The sequence below is a fragment of the Mizuhopecten yessoensis genome, unplaced genomic scaffold, assembly GCF_002113885.1.
Source record: "Mizuhopecten yessoensis strain PY_sf001 unplaced genomic scaffold, ASM211388v2 scaffold10847, whole genome shotgun sequence".
NCBI classification, from domain to species: domain Eukaryota; kingdom Metazoa; phylum Mollusca; class Bivalvia; order Pectinida; family Pectinidae; genus Mizuhopecten; species Mizuhopecten yessoensis.
In genome coordinates, this window is record NW_018408751.1 from 640,156 (window position 1) to 657,564 (window position 17,409).

Below are 17,409 nucleotides of genomic sequence, written 5' to 3' on the forward strand. Positions count from 1 at the left end.
GACGGACGGACGGACGGACGGACGGACGGACGGACGGACGGACGGACGGACGACGGATGCCGCACCATAACATAAGCTCACTTGCCCTTCGGGCAGGTGAGCTAAAAACTATAATTTTGTAATTATCAGAAATTACCTTAGGGTTTTCAATGCACTTTTCTGGGTAGCATCTAGACATGTTCTCAAATGATTGACCTTGATCCAATTACAACTCATAAAAGTTTCAAAACAAGTTGGGTAGTACATATTACTTTTGGATAGGAGACCTAAAGTTTTATGATATCATTCAGAAAACAGAAAAAATTAAAAAAATAAAAATGAAAAAAATGAAAAAATATTCAACTTACACTAGAAGATAGTCTGTCATAATTTGGACATTAAGACAACATTACAACATACAGGTCAGGATAACATCAATTAACTAATTCACCCCTGAAATTTCATAATGAACTATTCCTACCTTTGAATTGGAAGAGTTCAAATATGTCTTCAGGGGTGAATGAGTTGAGACTGTCCAAACTTATTGCAATTTCTTTATCTAATTTGTATGAGATCCATATGCCATTAGCACATATAGAAGTCAGACCAGACTTACCTGCCCCAAGCTCTATCCCCTCTTGGACAAGAATTTCGCGCAGTTTGGCCACCTCCTCTTTGAGTTCCCGGATAATTCTGGCATTGGGGTCTTCATTGACCACTGCCTTACATACAATTTGCTTGGCTCGGTCAGCATACCTGTATGGATCAAATATAAAAGTTATGGTCAGTGTAACTTTCTAGAAAATTGGTGAGTAAAATTAAATTCACAATCTGAACTAAACACAGTGTAGTGGAACTGGACTGGGTGGATCGTCGTCGACCAGGTAGCTCAATTGGTAGAGCGTCCATCTCGAGTTCAGACGGTACCGGGTTCGAACCCAGTGCATTTCTCCACTCCTATTACATCTGGTGCCCCCTGTGACATGGGGCTACCCGAACCTGGGTTGTTAATAGTTGTGTCTACGGGGGCGAAGACTTAGAAAAAGGACGGAGGAATGTAGCAGAACTGGACTGAGTCGCTCGTCGGTGACCTGTGAGGTAGCTCAATTTGTAGAGCATCCGTCTAGAGTTTGGAGGATCCCGGGTTTAAAAAATGGTCTGACTGTGCATTTTTCTACTCTTAATACACACATTTAACACACATGATGTCAAAGTTATCCATTACAAGGACAATACTGCTAGTCTAACAATTTGCATTATCTGCCTTTATGTAAATTAAGGACAAGCTAGAATGCCTTTTTCAGTATATCCTTTACATTAATTATGGTTATGTGATAAACCTGACAATATTAGACTTAAAAATTAATTTGAAATGTAAAAGATTCTTTCTTGGAATTTTCTAGTTGACATGCTGGAATAGTCTGCAACCAACCTTAAATTCATTTGATAATGAACTGCAAAGTTGTTTTGTTTAACCCATTCACCTCTAAGTCACATTTGAACCTTACCAAATCAAGGTCTGGTCAAGTCCAATTTAAATATGTAGGGGTGAATGAGTTCAGGAATTTCATGATGTTCAAAAGTATATTTCTTTCAGTAAAATTGTGCCCCCCCCCCCGCCCTCTTACACACTCACACACAAATGCAGCTGTTATTTATAATAACTATTCAACAACAATACCTACCATTGTTTATTTAAATTCAAAGAAATAATTAGCACGATTTGCAAATTATATGTTACCGTCATTCATCTGAGAAAATCTAAAAAGGAATGATAGTATACCTCAAAGTACTGAGAGTTTCATCGTAGTTGATGTCGGCAGGACTCAGGGCAGCTACCATGGCGGTCTTAGAGTTCCCACCTGTCACACAAATAGACACACACGTAAGCATACCTGCAAACTCTCCCTAATTTTGAGGGAAACTTCCAATTTCGGACCCTAAAATTGAGCATTTTCAACCAGTGAATTAGCTAAATTATTCCTATTTTTGAAGATCTGTTGGTTTTATATGAAAGAACAGCTCAAAAGATTCCATTTAAAAGTGTTATTTTCCCCCTTGGGTGTATACAGCCATACATTTAGTTTTTATTTTTGTTTTTAATCCCCCACCCCCCCCACCCCCACCCCCAGCTGAAAAGTTTAAAAAGTTGGCAAATATGGTTAAGGAGGAAGAATATTTGTGCCAATTCATGTCATTAATCTATTTCCTTTTGTGGTAAAATATTTATTTCAATTACCAACCTAAATCTCGCAAAGGTTAATACTTGACCTATGTCGCTCCATGCTAACCTGCTGTATAAATATGTACTCGCATATTACGGGAAGTAAAACTTTGATGGACCGGCTTCACATGTTATATTTACTTACCAAGATTTTCTCTGAGGAGCCAGGTAAGAACAGAATCTCGGTACGGAATGAAATTCTCCTTTTTCTTCTTTTTACTTGCCTGAAAGAGAGAAATAATACACACCTTGAAGTTTATTAATGCTACATTATTCAGAGCTTTCAAAAGGCTCTAAACAGTATGTTTTTGACTCCCCAAAATTAGCTTTGACTCTAGATTGGATTTTATAGTAACGTTTATTTGACATGTATTTTGACTCTCCAAATTTAAGGGGAGAAGGTTTTTGACTCCTAAAATTGGTATATGACAGACAGAATTGCAGTTTTTACCCTTTGAAAATTGACATTGATCTATTCTTTAACTTCCCCAAACCTTAACCCTTTCACCCCTATGTAACTTCAGTAGACTCTACCATGCATTGATATGGATGAGTCCATTACGGTCTACAGTGGTGAAAGGGTTAAAAGGTTCATGTTAAAAAGTGACAATTTTTGTTTTCAACACAAAATCATGGAATCACCACTTCTGAACTTAGCACTTTTCTTGAATTTATTTTACACCTGTCAATCTGAAGTCTGTTACCCGACATCATACAACTTAACGAATTATTATCTTTCTTGCTGGCGTAATTTTCGTCATTTCTGAAAAATATCATGTAATATCTCATATTTACAATAATAGAATTGTAAAAACCCGTTAATTTCATTTTGAGTGTAAATCCTAATGAAGGGTCAATAATGGGCTATTAACCAATTGAAAAGTAACTGGACTTCAATTAATCTTAAAATTGATAATAATTTCTCATAATTGATCATCAGCACATAATAAAACACGATCTATATTTTTAAAACTTAAACTAAAATATTTTTTTATCATAATTTTACATTAAATGGTAAGGATGTCAACTTTACACAAGGTTCAGTTTCTCTTCAAATCATAGCTGTAAACAACATTATGATAAACAAACTCAAAAAAATATCTTTACAGTAAACAAACTACCAATGTCCAAACCAATGAAAATGAACGCAAATGCATCAGTATCGTGTTAATATGAGGTGACTTTTTAGAGCAAGAAATTCCAATTCTATAATAATAACAAAAAAATCTTTGTTAAAAGATGTAAAATTTTGGAAAACATTATTTCATAGATAATGCATATTTTACAGTACAAATAGATCTGATACATATAAATGTTACACTGATTTTCATTGGTTGACTATACATATCTAGCTTCAAGTGACAAATGAAAACATCGATCTCATAATGGCAAGTCACTTCATCCAGTGTTGCTTGTGTAATGGGTAATACAAAAAGAGGAAATGAAAGATTGACACAGAAATAAACATATATACCAGGAAAGATACACATAAAAACAGGGGAGGCAAGCACAAAAATAGGGGAGACAAGCACAAAACAGGGGAGACAATCACAAAAACAGAGCCGACATACACAAAAACAGGGGAGACAATAACAAAAACACTGAAGTTGTTCCGCTGGACGATATAACTTACTTTCCCAAAACTTTCTAGAGCACTCTATATGGGGGAGAAGCGATAGAGAAAATTAAGAATTCTCACAGAGTAAGTAGAAAATTTTGACATAGACATTAATCTTTATTTCAAAATGAACTAATCATTTCAAAGAGTTTCTGTTAACAAATCTATATCACAATTCCTTAACCTGCTATTGCTCGGTGTAATATAAAGTTAGGATGACACATTTAAAAACACATTTTTTTCTGAGTCATGTGTAAATACCGTTTTAAGTTAAGAATATAAACCTTTATTAATACCTTGAAATCTAATTTGAAGCTGACGGCAAAACAAACCTGTACAAAATCACTTAAATACTGTCAAGCTGAACATCATTTTTCTTATGATTTTGCTTTTGCTTTTCCGTTTCCCCTTATTTACTATCTATTTTATTTTTATTTTTTTCATCTCTTTCGATTGATCACACTCAAGACTATTTTTGTAACATTGCATATTTGACCTTCTTGCGAATATATACTTACACAATCGGCGAGGGCCGATATGACTTTGCCGAGGGTGGTAAGAGACTTGTTGATGTTTGCACCCTCCTTTAAACGTGTCCCAGTGGCTCCGGTCGAGTCTGCTCGTTCACTTCCCGCCAAATCAACCAAGCTTATCTTACTGACCTGCACAGCAAAACACTTACATTAAAATATCTTTCTTTTCACGTTTCTCAAGGCTGTTCAAATCAATTATACATATTTAACAGCATGATAAATCTGTTCACAAATTCACAGTTACTTATAGTAATCATTTTCTTTTGTAAATCTCATAAAAATTGTGCGGTATAATATTTTCGCATCAAATTTATCACATTTCCTGAATTAGTTTCATAAAAATTGTGCGGTATAATATTTTTCGCATCAAATTTATGAAAATTCCTGATCTAGTTTCATAGGAGTCAAAGAAATTTCATTTTGCATCTTATATGTATATTGAAACATCTTTTATTAAATTCTTAATATAATTGATTTTATGATGTGTTGGAGTTGCTACCTTTTCTCCCGTCATTTTAGTGGCCGCGTCTTTCTTCCTCTGTGTGAAGATAATGGTAAACACAGCGTGGGACCGACTGCTCGTCTCATTCATGTTAGTGGCAGCCACAGTTCTTTTAAACCAAACAGTAACACAATACTAATAATAATATTACACAACATTTGATAAAGCGCCCTATCTAGCTAACATAAGCCACTCCAAAGCGCTTTACAGTACATAGATATACAATAATACAATTAGCATATACATTAATCAATACAATTTTTGAGGAATTCGCAGAAGTTGCCATATCAGGCACTAACTACTAGTCCTATATGCCACCAGGCTAATATCTCCCTATGTGTGTATGCTTGCGTTTGTGCTGGAGATGTAATGTGTTCTGTTTGTAGTTGGACCGTGCTTCAAACGGCATCATTTATATAGTGCCACTTCACTTGAATTCTACATAACCCTACCTTGCCTTTGTCTTTATTTTGCCTTGTTGTTCTCATCTTTATCTTGGCATGTCGCCCTTACGCTTACCTTGAAGCATTGCCTTAACCTTCTCCAGTTGCCTCCTCCTGAGTTAAGACTTTCTGACTTCATTCTTACCTTGCCGTTTTGCCCTCAAGCTTTTGTTTGTTTGTTTGGGGTTTAAAATCCTCACAACAGCCAGGGTCATATAAGGACGGGGGCCCTCAAGTAGCACTCTTAACTTGGTTTTTTGCTTTTTCCCTTACCTCACCTTATAACCTTTGCCACAACACTTACCATGTTGCCCTCATTCTTACCTGGCTTTCTTTCCCTCATCAATGAGATAACTGATGCCCTCATTAAGGTGGACTCTTAATTAAACACTTTGCTTGTTGTATTTTGCCCTACATTGCCTGGTAGCCTTCCCCACATAATTTGCTGTGTTGCCCTCAATCTTACCGGGCTTTGTTTCTTTCCCTCATCAATGAGATAACTGATGTCCTCATTAAGGTGGACTCTTAATTAAACATAACTTTTCTTGTTGTATTTTCCCCTACTTTGCCTGGTAGCCTTCCCCACAGAATATGCTGTGTTGCCCACAATCTTACCTGGCTTTGTTTCCCTCATCAATGAGGTTGCTGATGTCCTTGAAGGACTGGACGGCCAGTTTGGAGAGGTCCTCCACATAGGGGCCCAGGAGGGGATGTTCTCTCACCCTCAGGGCATTCTTGTTGCCAGGGTTTAATAAATCACGCACACGTTCGCAGTAAATCTCCATATAGCTTACCTAAAAATACACAAATTTAATTTATTTTAGTTTAATATTGAATCCACATATCATTTTGTGTTCATGTATAAGACATAGGGTAAGACAATACCCACCCTGTGCATGGACAGTAAGTAAAAGTGGGGGTGGGCTTATCACCAGACATGGGCTTATCAGCGGTAAAATACGGTCCTTTCAAAAAACTGACCAGTTTTGGCAAGAACAGTGTTGGATCCGATGATTTTAGCATATGTTATACCTGAATGCACAATCTGTTTACAAATCTGGTCAAAAAATTTCTTTTTGGCAATAATGAAGAATTGCCGCAAACTCAAACAGAAAATAAGGGAGACATCTAATCACGAGTCTTTATTTCTTCTATTAACGACATTAGGCAGAAAAATGCTATGTGCAGATTTCATTCAACTTCATTCTTAGCTGTTGTTTTGTTATAATATGACTGCTGTATATTGGGAAACTTTGGCCCTTCGCTGGTAAAATCTGTTTTTGCCTAGTGTTAATTTCAACCTTCACATTTGATTGCTATGCTTATTATGCTGTTCACTAATGTTGGTTCTTTAATGATAAATTTGCCCTCGTTACTGGCGGCAAAAAAGGCAAAAATTAAACTTATGCGAAAATTGATAACTCAATGAATATTCAACAGCAAGGTGGTCCCGGCCCACTTCCCCGCACCCACCCTTGCACGGCAATTGCTTTTTTTACGTATAAATGCATACTGCTAAATTAGTTCTGGTAATTTGGACTGCAGACAGCACTTAATGCTTCTGAAACCTTCAGAGTAATTTATCTTTATTTCAGCAGGGCAGTAAAAGCTACTCTCCAGGACTCGCACTTCTTTATCAACCAGTCAGCAGGCTGTTCATACAGAAATACATAGTTCCTGTGTGCTAGATATGGTAATTATTGGTGTCATTAAAAATATTTACTGATTGAAATGAGGTCGATTTTTCACAGATAAATAATTCATAAACTTTCTGTTTGTATGCATGTGACATATAAGTCAGGTTGTCCTAGTGTCAATGGGAGGTGTGACTGTGGATTATATTGCACTCATAGTTTACAAACACAGCTGAGCAGGGGTTCAACTCCCCGACCACAAGTATATACACGGAACAGTCTTCCATAGGCACTCATTTAACATACTTTAAACCCTTTCACCACTGTAGACCATAATGGATTCATCCAGATCAATGCACGGTAGAGTCTACTAAAGTTACATAGGGGTGAAAGGGTTAACTTAGTTTATTCTGAACGCAGACATGTATCTGCCTCTATATTCAGATCATAGTCCATATTTATTTAGTCGTAATAAATAACAATGTTTTGATGTGACGTCAATCCAAATATCCTTTCACCACTTTCACAGAGTTTATCGATGTGTTTTTTTGAAAGCTATTAGATTTGGTGCTTGAATCATGTGCTCCGGTAGGAAATTATTACGACCAGTTGCTAACAATTTGTTGAGTGAATGAGTGTTTCATTTCATCCAGTCTGCTGCTTGATTTATCAAGACTGAGTGAATGTCCTCGAATCCTTTTATCTTGTTTTATTGACCAAAGGCCCTGTCCTGTGATGGTGTTGTATCATAGACACCCCTCAATATTTTGAACACTTCTATTATGTCTCCCCTATCACGTCTATAGAATAACGACGGGAATCATATACGCTAAAATGAATACCGACTTCGAAATAAGTTTGGAAAATCATTGGAAACACCTTGAACTGATATTTAATCACCTAGCTACAAATCTACCAACGGGAGTAATTTAAAAAATATATTTTTTCATAAAATTCTCGATTCTTTTGATTTTTTTTTAAAATTATGATATATATGGGCATATAAGCATTTAAGTAAGTGCCTGTGTCCATCATGTATTCAATTAAAATTAAATTAAATCCTATATCATGATTAGTGACAATGATAATATGTTGTTTTTTTCTGTCAGGCAGAGATATTTTTATAAAATATCACAAACAAGCCCAGCCCTTGTTATCTTGTTAGCTCGTCATCTCACCGATACTGAATTGTTACGACTAAAATGTCATACAACTGATGCATAATAAATTCACAATAAAAAGATTTGCTGTGTGTGGGTACAACGTATCAGACATTACTGTCTCCGTAACTCCCACACAAGATTTGAGCAATCTAACAATAGGATCAATACCCCATCTTCTGTATCATAGTGTCGGTATAGTGTCTGCCTATAATCTACGTAACGATTATCTTACCGATTTATATATATATATAGCTGTACCTATTATCTAGTGGCTAATAAAAAGATATTTCAAATCTACCATGATCCTCAACGCCAACTCACGAACATGATGCTGAGTGTTCACGAAGACTTAACTCATTCACCCCTGAAAGTTCATAATGAACTATTCCAACCTTTGGATTGGAGGAGTTCAAATGTGTCTTCAGGGGTGAATGAGTTAATTACCATGCCATATTGATTTTTCCAGTTCTCCTTTAAGTACTTTATAAGTGTTTTAAACCAACCATCAACTGTATAAGACATTTCAGTTTTGTCCATAGCTTACAGATTTAGGAAAATTTCAACAAAGTAAAAGAAAAATCCTTTTGTCTTCATGACAGAAAATAATCTTTTAAATAAGGTACATTTCTATGTCCATTTTTCCAGAGCTTAACTAAACAGGGTAACTGTTTACCCGGAAAACTTTTGCCCAATCAAATGTTTGCCCTTCCTTGGTAAAACCTATATTCGCTCAGTGTAAATTTCGCCCTTCACATGTAATTACTATATAGGTAAAATTGTGTACAAATCTTTGCTGTTATTGTGGAGTGCGAAAAGGGTGAAAATTTAATCTGCAGCAAACCTTTCCTTGTACACAGTGGTTCTTGTTCAGAATGTTCGTGACAGGCAATTATTCTAGCAATATTTTTCTGAATGGGTGGTCTTATTCATTTGCTAGTATCATGACATCATTCTGGAATCCCAATGAATCGGAAAAGCTTCCGAGAATGGATGTCATTAAATTGTACCATACATAAAATCATATATAGCACAATTAAGTGGTCGAGGATTTCCCGTTATCGAGTCAACAGGTAAATAAATAACAGCTAACGGCCAGTCAATGGGTTTTCAGTAAGTGGGGGATGAAGTTGAAATTGATGATTATTGGATCGGAGAATTAGCCATTACGGTTACCATGGTTACATCTAATCAATCCTGTTTATAGGTCAACATCGAATTAGAAATCTCATCCAACAAAACAGTTTAATCAAGTGTCGGAGAATGTATGCTATGATGTAAAATAACGGCAGTGCCATTGGGCCAGAGATTGAACATTTAGGGATAAAAAAAAATAAGTCATATATGGCCAAATAATGGTAGTGCTGTACATGTTGGGCCAGAGATTGAAAGTTTAGGGTTTCAAAATTTAAGTAATTTAGGACCAAATAACGGTAGTGCCAGGTGGAGATTGAAAGTTTAGGGTTCACATTCTGGTCTTGTCCCGATGTAATTTTTCTCTCAAAACTCTGTCGTTTATCACGATTATTTTTTTGTTTATTTTCAATTTAATAATTTTTCATAAAATTTCCTTTAAGTAAATGAGTTGCAGGAACGATTTATTAAAGTTATTGTCATGCTGGTTAAAACATTTTCCATTCATAAATACAGTTTTTGGGAGTGGAAGGAGGATCCTTAATCAGCAGAAAATATCACATCATAGCATTCTTTATTACTTGCAGACCACGTTTATTGCCATTTTTTCATGTAATACACTCTATTTATAGTCTACACCAACTCTCATTCAGTAACCATTATTCCCGAAAACTGAAGTTATTATTTCACAGCCTGATTATAGACCATGACAAGTTTCCATGACGTCGATAACAATTTAATACATGTGGGCGGAGTTATGCAAATTTTCCTTGAACGCCACACAATTGCATGACGCCATCAACAGTATATGTGGGCTGAGTTAACCATTAGGCTAAGTTAGTTTGGTTATGTTTTGTTTGTATTTTATTCTACGCATGGACATGCCAGTTTTTGGAAGTAAAGGAAAACCTGGATTGCCGAAGAAAAACCACCGAATTGGGTCCGGTACCTGTTGTAGAGGGCTAGTGGTACTCCACTGCAACAGCCTCAATCCAAGGCTGAGTTAATTTCAGGCTGTTACGTTCATTGAACCAATCATGTGTTAATATGTTGTGATTAATCTAATTTATAAAATAGTTATGAACCATTCACAAAAAAAAAAAAATGAGTTCATAACTCCAGTTAAGCATAATAAATTTTAATCTGACCACTTCATTATCTATTCAATTTACATGTGCTCAACTGGAGTTATATCACCCCATAACCTCACCTAAATAGAAACCAATTCCTTAAAGCTGACAGTGCAAGTTAAAAAGCTTTTAATTGAGATTTTAAGAAAGAAAAAAAAAATATAAATAATCTGGTTTTGAGATCTTCCCCGTCTCTTCCGACTATAGTCTAAGGAAGTGCCGACATTTTAGTTTGTCCTTGCTTACACAGGCATACACACATAGGGAGGTATAAGCCAGGTGGTATAGTACTAGTGCTTAACACCTGATAAGGCAGCTCCTGCAAATTCCTCAAAATTGTATTGATTAATGTATATCTATGTACTGTAAAGTGCACTTTAGAGTGGCTTATGTTAGCTAGATATGGTGCTATATCAAATTATGTATATCATTATTATTATTAATACATTGTTCATTTGAATTGTTTTATGTGATATATTGTATGTGTGATACATCGTAACATTGTATGTGTGATACATTGTATGTGTATTACAATGTTCATGCAATACAGTGCTCAATTGATACATCGTTTCTCCGATACATTGTACAAACCATAAATTGTATGTTTTTGGAAGTTTATTACAATGTACATCTGATACGTCATTGTCCATAAAAAACATTGTCACAGAAAACTATACAAGCTGAAAGTGCGTGACCAACGTTTCCCTCGAGATGTCGGCTTATTCTGCCTGGTAGGCAATACTGAAAGCGCCTGTTGCGTTGTTATAGAAAGATTACTATTCAGCAAGCTAAAAATACACCAGTAAGTGAACTGTATGAACAGTGAAGCGAGAGTCAGGTCGGCTATCTTATTGATTGGTGCTGATGAGGTTCGTGCTGTACCGAAGCTACGCAGCCCTCCACCAATCACTGTACAGGAAATGGTACGCTCACGCACTGCCTTCTTCTGTGCTTGTGATTGCTTTTTTGTTGCCTTAAAAGGTCTCTTCAATATTTTGCGAAGTTGGATCATCCTTCCTTTCTTAATTGTCTGCGTAAAATGAAAGATATGCATTGTTGTCTCCCTGGTCTGTCTGATTACTCTGTACTCACATCTCCCCTACCCTGTCCTCTCTCTGTCTGTGTCACTCTTACACTGTACTCACGTCTCCCCTACCCTGTCCTCTCTCTGTCTGTGTCACTCTTACACTGTACACACATCTCCCCTACCCTGTCCTCTCTCTGTCTGTGTCACTCTTACACTGTACTCACGTCTCCCCTACCCTGTCCTCTCTCTGTCTGTGTCACTCTTACACTGTACTCACGTCTCCCCTACCCTGTCCTCTCTCTGTCTGTGTCACTCTTACACTGTACTCACGTCTCCCCTACCCTGTCCTCTCTCTGTCTGTGTCACTCTTACACTGTACTCACGTCTCCCCTACCCTGTCCTCTCTCTGTCTGTGTCACTCTTACACTGTACTCACGTCTCCCCTACCCTGTCCTCTCTCTGTCTGTGTCACTCTTACACTGTACTCACGTCTCCCCTACCCTGTCCTCTCTCTGTCTGTGTCACTCTTACACTGTACTCACGTCTCCCCTACCCTGTCCTCTCTCTGTCTGTGTCACTCTTACACTGTACTCACGTCTCCCCTACCCTGTCCTCTCTCTGTCTGTGTCACTCTTACACTGTACTCACGTCTCCCCTACCCTGTCCTCTCTCTGTCTGTGTCACTCTTACACTGTACTCACGTCTCCCCTACCCTGTCCTCTCTCTGTCTGTGTCACTCTTACACTGTACTCACGTCTCCCCTACCCTGTCCTCTCTCTGTCTGTGTCACTCTTACACTGTACTCACGTCTCCCCTACCCTGTCCTCTCTCTGTCTGTGTCACTCTTACACTGTACTCACGTCTCCCCTACCCTGTCCTCTCTCTGTCTGTGTCACTCTTACACTGTACTCACGTCTCCCCTACCCTGTCCTCTCTCTGTCTGTGTCACTCTTACACTGTACTCACGTCTCCCCTACCCTGTCCTCTCTCTGTCTGTGTCACTCTTACACTGTACTCACGTCTCCCCTACCCTGTCCTCTCTCTGTCTGTGTCACTCTTACACTGTACTCACGTCTCCCCTACCCTGTCCTCTCTCTGTCTGTGTCACTCTTACACTGTACTCACGTCTCCCCTACCCTGTCCTCTCTCTGTCTGTGTCACTCTTACACTGTACTCACGTCTCCCCTACCCTGTCCTCTCTCTGTCTGTGTCACTCTTACACTGTACTCACGTCTCCCCTACCCTGTCCTCTCTCTGTCTGTGTCACTCTTACACTGTACTCACGTCTCCCCTACCCTGTCCTCTCTCTGTCTGTGTCACTCTTACACTGTACTCACGTCTCCCCTACCCTGTCCTCTCTCTGTCTGTGTCACTCTTACACTGTACTCACGTCTCCCCTACCCTGTCCTCTCTCTGTCTGTGTCACTCTTACACTGTACTCACGTCTCCCCTACCCCGTCCTCTCTCTGTCTGGGTCACTCTTACACTGTACTCACGTCTCCCCTACCCTGTCCTCTCTCTGTCTGTGTCACTCTTACACTGTACTCACGTCTCCCCTACCCTGTCCTCTCTCTGTCTGTGTCACTCTTACACTGTACTCACGTCTCCCCTACCCTGTCCTCTCTCTGTCTGTGTCACTCTTACACTGTACTCACGTCTCCCCTACCCTGTCCTCTCTCTGTCTGTGTCACTCTTACACTGTACTCACGTCTCCCCTACCCCGTCCTCTCTCTGTCTGTGTCACTCTTACACTGTACTCACGTCTCCCCTACCCTGTCCTCTCTCTGTCTGTGTCACTCTTACACTGTACTCACGTCTCCCCTACCCCGTCCTCTCTCTGTCTGTGTCACTCTTACACTGTACTCACGTCTCCCCTACCCCGTCCTCTCTCTGTCTGTGTCACTCTTACCCTGTACACACGTCTACCCTACCCCGTCCTCTCTCTGTCCGTGTCACTCTTACACTGTACTCATGTCTCCCATACCCCGTCCTCTCTCTGTCTGTGTCACTCTTACACTGTACTCACGTCTCCCCTACCCTGTTCTCTTTCTGTACGCGTCACTCTATAACTATACTTTATGTAAGGATCTGACTTCACATGGCTGTATTTTATGTTTAGGTTTAAATTTTAATATGGCTTAATTTCATGCTTTGGGTTTCGGCTTAACTTTATGTTATGTTTCAGGTTTAGACTTAACTTTATGTTTTGGGTTAAGGCTAACTTTCATGTTTCAGGTTTAGGCTATTCTTTATGTTTTGGGTTAGGGCTAAATTTTATGTTTCAGGTTTAGCCTAATTCTATATATTTGGCTTATGGCTAAATTTTATGTTTCTGAGTTAGGCTAAACTTTATGTTTCAGGTTAAGGCTAAATTGTATGTTTCATGCTTAGGGTAAATTTCATGTTTCGGTTAAGGCTTAATTTTATGTTTCAGGTTTAGGCTAAACTTCTTGTTTCAGGCTTAGTCTCAGTAACATATGACTAAACTGTAGGTTTAGGTTTAATTTTACACATAACTTCACCTTATGTTTTGGTTTTAGTCTACATATGGCTGAACTTTACTTTAGGTTGAAGTCTACATACAGTTACACTAAATTGTAAGGATACACATGATGGTATTCTAATTGTGAGGACCAACGTCTTTATGAATATTTATTTATAAAAGGAAATATAACAAATGTCACGTCAGGTCTTTTCCCCGAAATTTAACTTATGCAAATCAATATTCTGAGGCAAAATACACTGAAAATCAAACTTCTCGATACTAGTAAATGAATTACAGAGTCCAAGTGCCAGACTGACAGAATCTTGGATACATCTTAATGACTGTAATACGGTCGATTTCAGTGTCGCCTGCAACAAGATAAATCGGCTGATCTGACTGTCACACCCGGGGAGGTTGATTACTGCAATAAGCCCCATGCTGGCCAGAGTAAACAGCTCCAGGAAATGTCAGAGGTTAGGGTTATTGTTGAGGCATGCACGCAGTTCATGTCCGTCTTTTATCGGACAACAAGTATGTGTCCCGGCAATACCCTGTTATTTTAAGAGACTAATGTTATCTTGTTTGTGTTGCAAGGTGGTTTATATATGACGCAGTCAATTGGCCTAGATAATAGCTTAAAACCATAAATAATCGTGCAATATTGATTTGTTTTATCTAGATCACGGACAATTATATAAATTGTGGATTTCTTAGTCTAAATCACGAACGACAGGCCTAGAGGTCTGCATGCTATGTTACAACAAGATCACGAGGTCAGATCATTAAAATGAATTAAAATTGCATTTCAAAAACAAAATGAGAATTTACAAAAATAAACAACACTGACCTTAGATGTTTATTTATCAGCAATCATCACAATTTTTTATTTTTTTTATTTCTTTTTTAAATTCTTGTTTAATCAATACACATTTATGTATATATATTCAACTTCTTGAAATTATTTCAATTTTCAGATTTGCTGTTATCGATTGATTGACAAGTTCATGCAGTCCTGTTGTTGCTCATTGTTTATTAATTCGGCATATGGTGTTGATGGCTGACGGATCGTGACAATCAGTTCCGAACCTTTCATATTCTAATAGGTTGATCCACTGTTGTTGTATCCCTGAATGGTTGTTGACCTTCTACTAAATGAATCTAGACATTCCGACAGTCTGTTTACCGTGAGATATACATTCGTAACCTATACCTGACCCTCTCAAACGCAGGGATATAAATTTGCTTCAGCTTCAACAAGCGATGATCCGTGCTTCGATCAATAATCCTTACATATTTGCCTGCCTTCTTCGGCTTCCTTTTCCGGCAATGCGTAGGAGCTGTCTGAGGCAAATACCGACACATTATAACCAAGCCAAGCTATTTTAATTAGTGTCTAAGACAAAACAATGGTTATACCTATGAAACCTTTTGGTCATGTGAATTAAAATCTATTATGCATGTAATTATCACTTAAATGTGGCCTGTGATACTACGCAGTGAATAAGTACCACACGTCCTAGATGTTGCGTAAGTCGGCTTGTAATTAACATCCCATGTGACGTCAGAATTGAAACACCAACCAGACATGTTTGTGATTTAGCACTGAAGACAAAACACAGCATCAAAATGGGATCATCGAAAACATCGCAACAGTCTTTGAAATAAATCATTTTTCTAATAATAATTTACGTAAATTCTTGATGACATGATAGAAAGGAATTTGAATTTGTTTCTATTTTATCAAAGAATTCTTTAAACTCATTCTGAAGTTTTCTGTTTGGAAACATTAATCTAGCCGTCATAGTATTAAAGTACTTGAGCATTAACACTAGTTCATACAGGTACATATATTGTATTTGTTATCTGATAACCATGACGAAGATGGAGGCAGGGTCAACAAAATGTTGGCTTTTGACCTTAAACATTGACCTTGACCTCAACTGAATAGTCAGCATGCAACACATCTAGGTAGTAATACACTAGTTTCAGAGGGCGGTAAGAAAGAAAGAGAAGTATGAAAATGGACAAAGGGAACGGACATCGGTCACAACATAAACCTCAGTATTTTCATGAGGGAACAGAAGTAATATTTAGAAAGTCTTTTTCCAAATATTTTCAAGTGTTGATAAAACTGAATGAACAATGAAAAGATCTGAATTGTTTTCAAGAAATACACACCATTTGTTTTGATATAGCCACTAAGCCAATACAGTAGAGGACCTGCTAATGTGTTAATATTGGGCTTGCCTAGCTAGCACTTGTGATGTAATAGAAATGTTTGATGGGATATGGTTGTGACTACTTCCACAGAATCAATACAAGAGCTACATAGTCTCCTTAAACAGTACTGGTCTGGCTTCAGCGAAATGATCCCTCACCGAGACGCTGCAGTCAACTCTGAATCACAGAAGGAGTGACTAACTGGTCTGTATAATCATTGATCTGTGGTTGACTTCTGAGATCAGACAGACTCGGCTCGGATCTCTAGTTACTCACTACAGCGTACAGTGTAATACCTATCCCATTGTACCAGGGAATGCACCCATGGGCCACCATTATACATATTTTATACCCGTTTGCATTTGCTGCTGAATAAGTGGCGCAAAATCAATACGAATTGGTATAGACATACAACAACAGAAAAACATATATATAACAATATAATGGTCTACAGGTTATACAGGACAAGTATCTCTCACATTACACATGAATTTATGGGTTCAGTACTTTTATGATGCTTGCTGTCACATGAATATGTATGTTATTTGTTTCATGAATATGTATTTTGTTTGTTTCATGAATATGCATTTTTTATCTATGTCATACAATATGAATTGATAGATGTCATAAATATTTTTTTTATCAATAATGTAAATAATTGTATTTAAAGATGTCAAAAATATGCATTTGATCAAAGATATGAATATTTATCAACATTTTAAATACTTAGTTCAACAAGGTTATAATATGCATTTTAAATTTTTTTTGGTAGATATACATTTTATCCAATTGTTAAAAATATGTATTAATGACATGAATATGCTTTTTATCAGCAACATTATTAATTTGCATTTTATTTATTTGTCTTGATTCAAGTAATATACAGGTTTTAACCGTTTCCTTGTGTGAAGTTATGTACAAATATGTATGTTGTCCCCTTCATTGGTGGTGCTTGACTACATATTTTAAACAGTACATATTTATTTACAAACAAGGTTACCGCGAGCGGTATATAATACGCCCGTCACACATTGAATGAGCAGTTGTTTGTATGATTGAAATATATGAAGTATTTGTGAGTAAGTGATATTAAAAGAGAAATCATTCAACATAACTGGTAGATCAATGAGTGCAATACAACATCATGGAACGCATGCATCGCATTAATGAAACCAAGGGTAATAACTCCAGTAATTATGGTCGGATAATGGCGGTTATCGAACTTGTCCGTGGTTTCATGGTAATTAACCTTGTTGTGAAGTTTGAAGTTAATCCGTTAATAATTACTCGAGATATCGAGCGGACACTGTTTCGGCAAGT

The 17,409-nt window shown here is 37.5% G+C and overlaps 1 protein-coding gene across 15 annotated transcripts in view; it reads right to left on the minus strand.

Moving 5' to 3' along the window:
• Nucleotides 1-17,409, minus strand: part of LOC110462944 (kinesin-like protein unc-104) — an 83,168-nt gene that overhangs the window by 44,612 nt on the left and 21,147 nt on the right. For 11 of the 15 annotated variants that reach the window (XM_021517215.1, XM_021517214.1, XM_021517209.1 and 8 more), the window contains exons 7-13: nucleotides 5,915-6,093; nucleotides 4,854-4,965; nucleotides 4,340-4,483; nucleotides 3,837-3,860; nucleotides 2,349-2,427; nucleotides 1,763-1,841; nucleotides 596-735 (exon numbers count right to left, since the gene is read on the minus strand). In XM_021517215.1, coding sequence (XP_021372890.1) covers nucleotides 596-735; nucleotides 1,763-1,841; nucleotides 2,349-2,427; nucleotides 3,837-3,860; nucleotides 4,340-4,483; nucleotides 4,854-4,965; nucleotides 5,915-6,093 — 757 coding nt within the window. The remainder of the gene's footprint in view (nucleotides 1-595; nucleotides 736-1,762; nucleotides 1,842-2,348; nucleotides 2,428-3,836; nucleotides 3,861-4,339; nucleotides 4,484-4,853; nucleotides 4,966-5,914; nucleotides 6,094-17,409) is intronic. The other 4 variants (XM_021517216.1, XM_021517217.1, XM_021517218.1 and 1 more) reach the window with 1 other exon arrangement.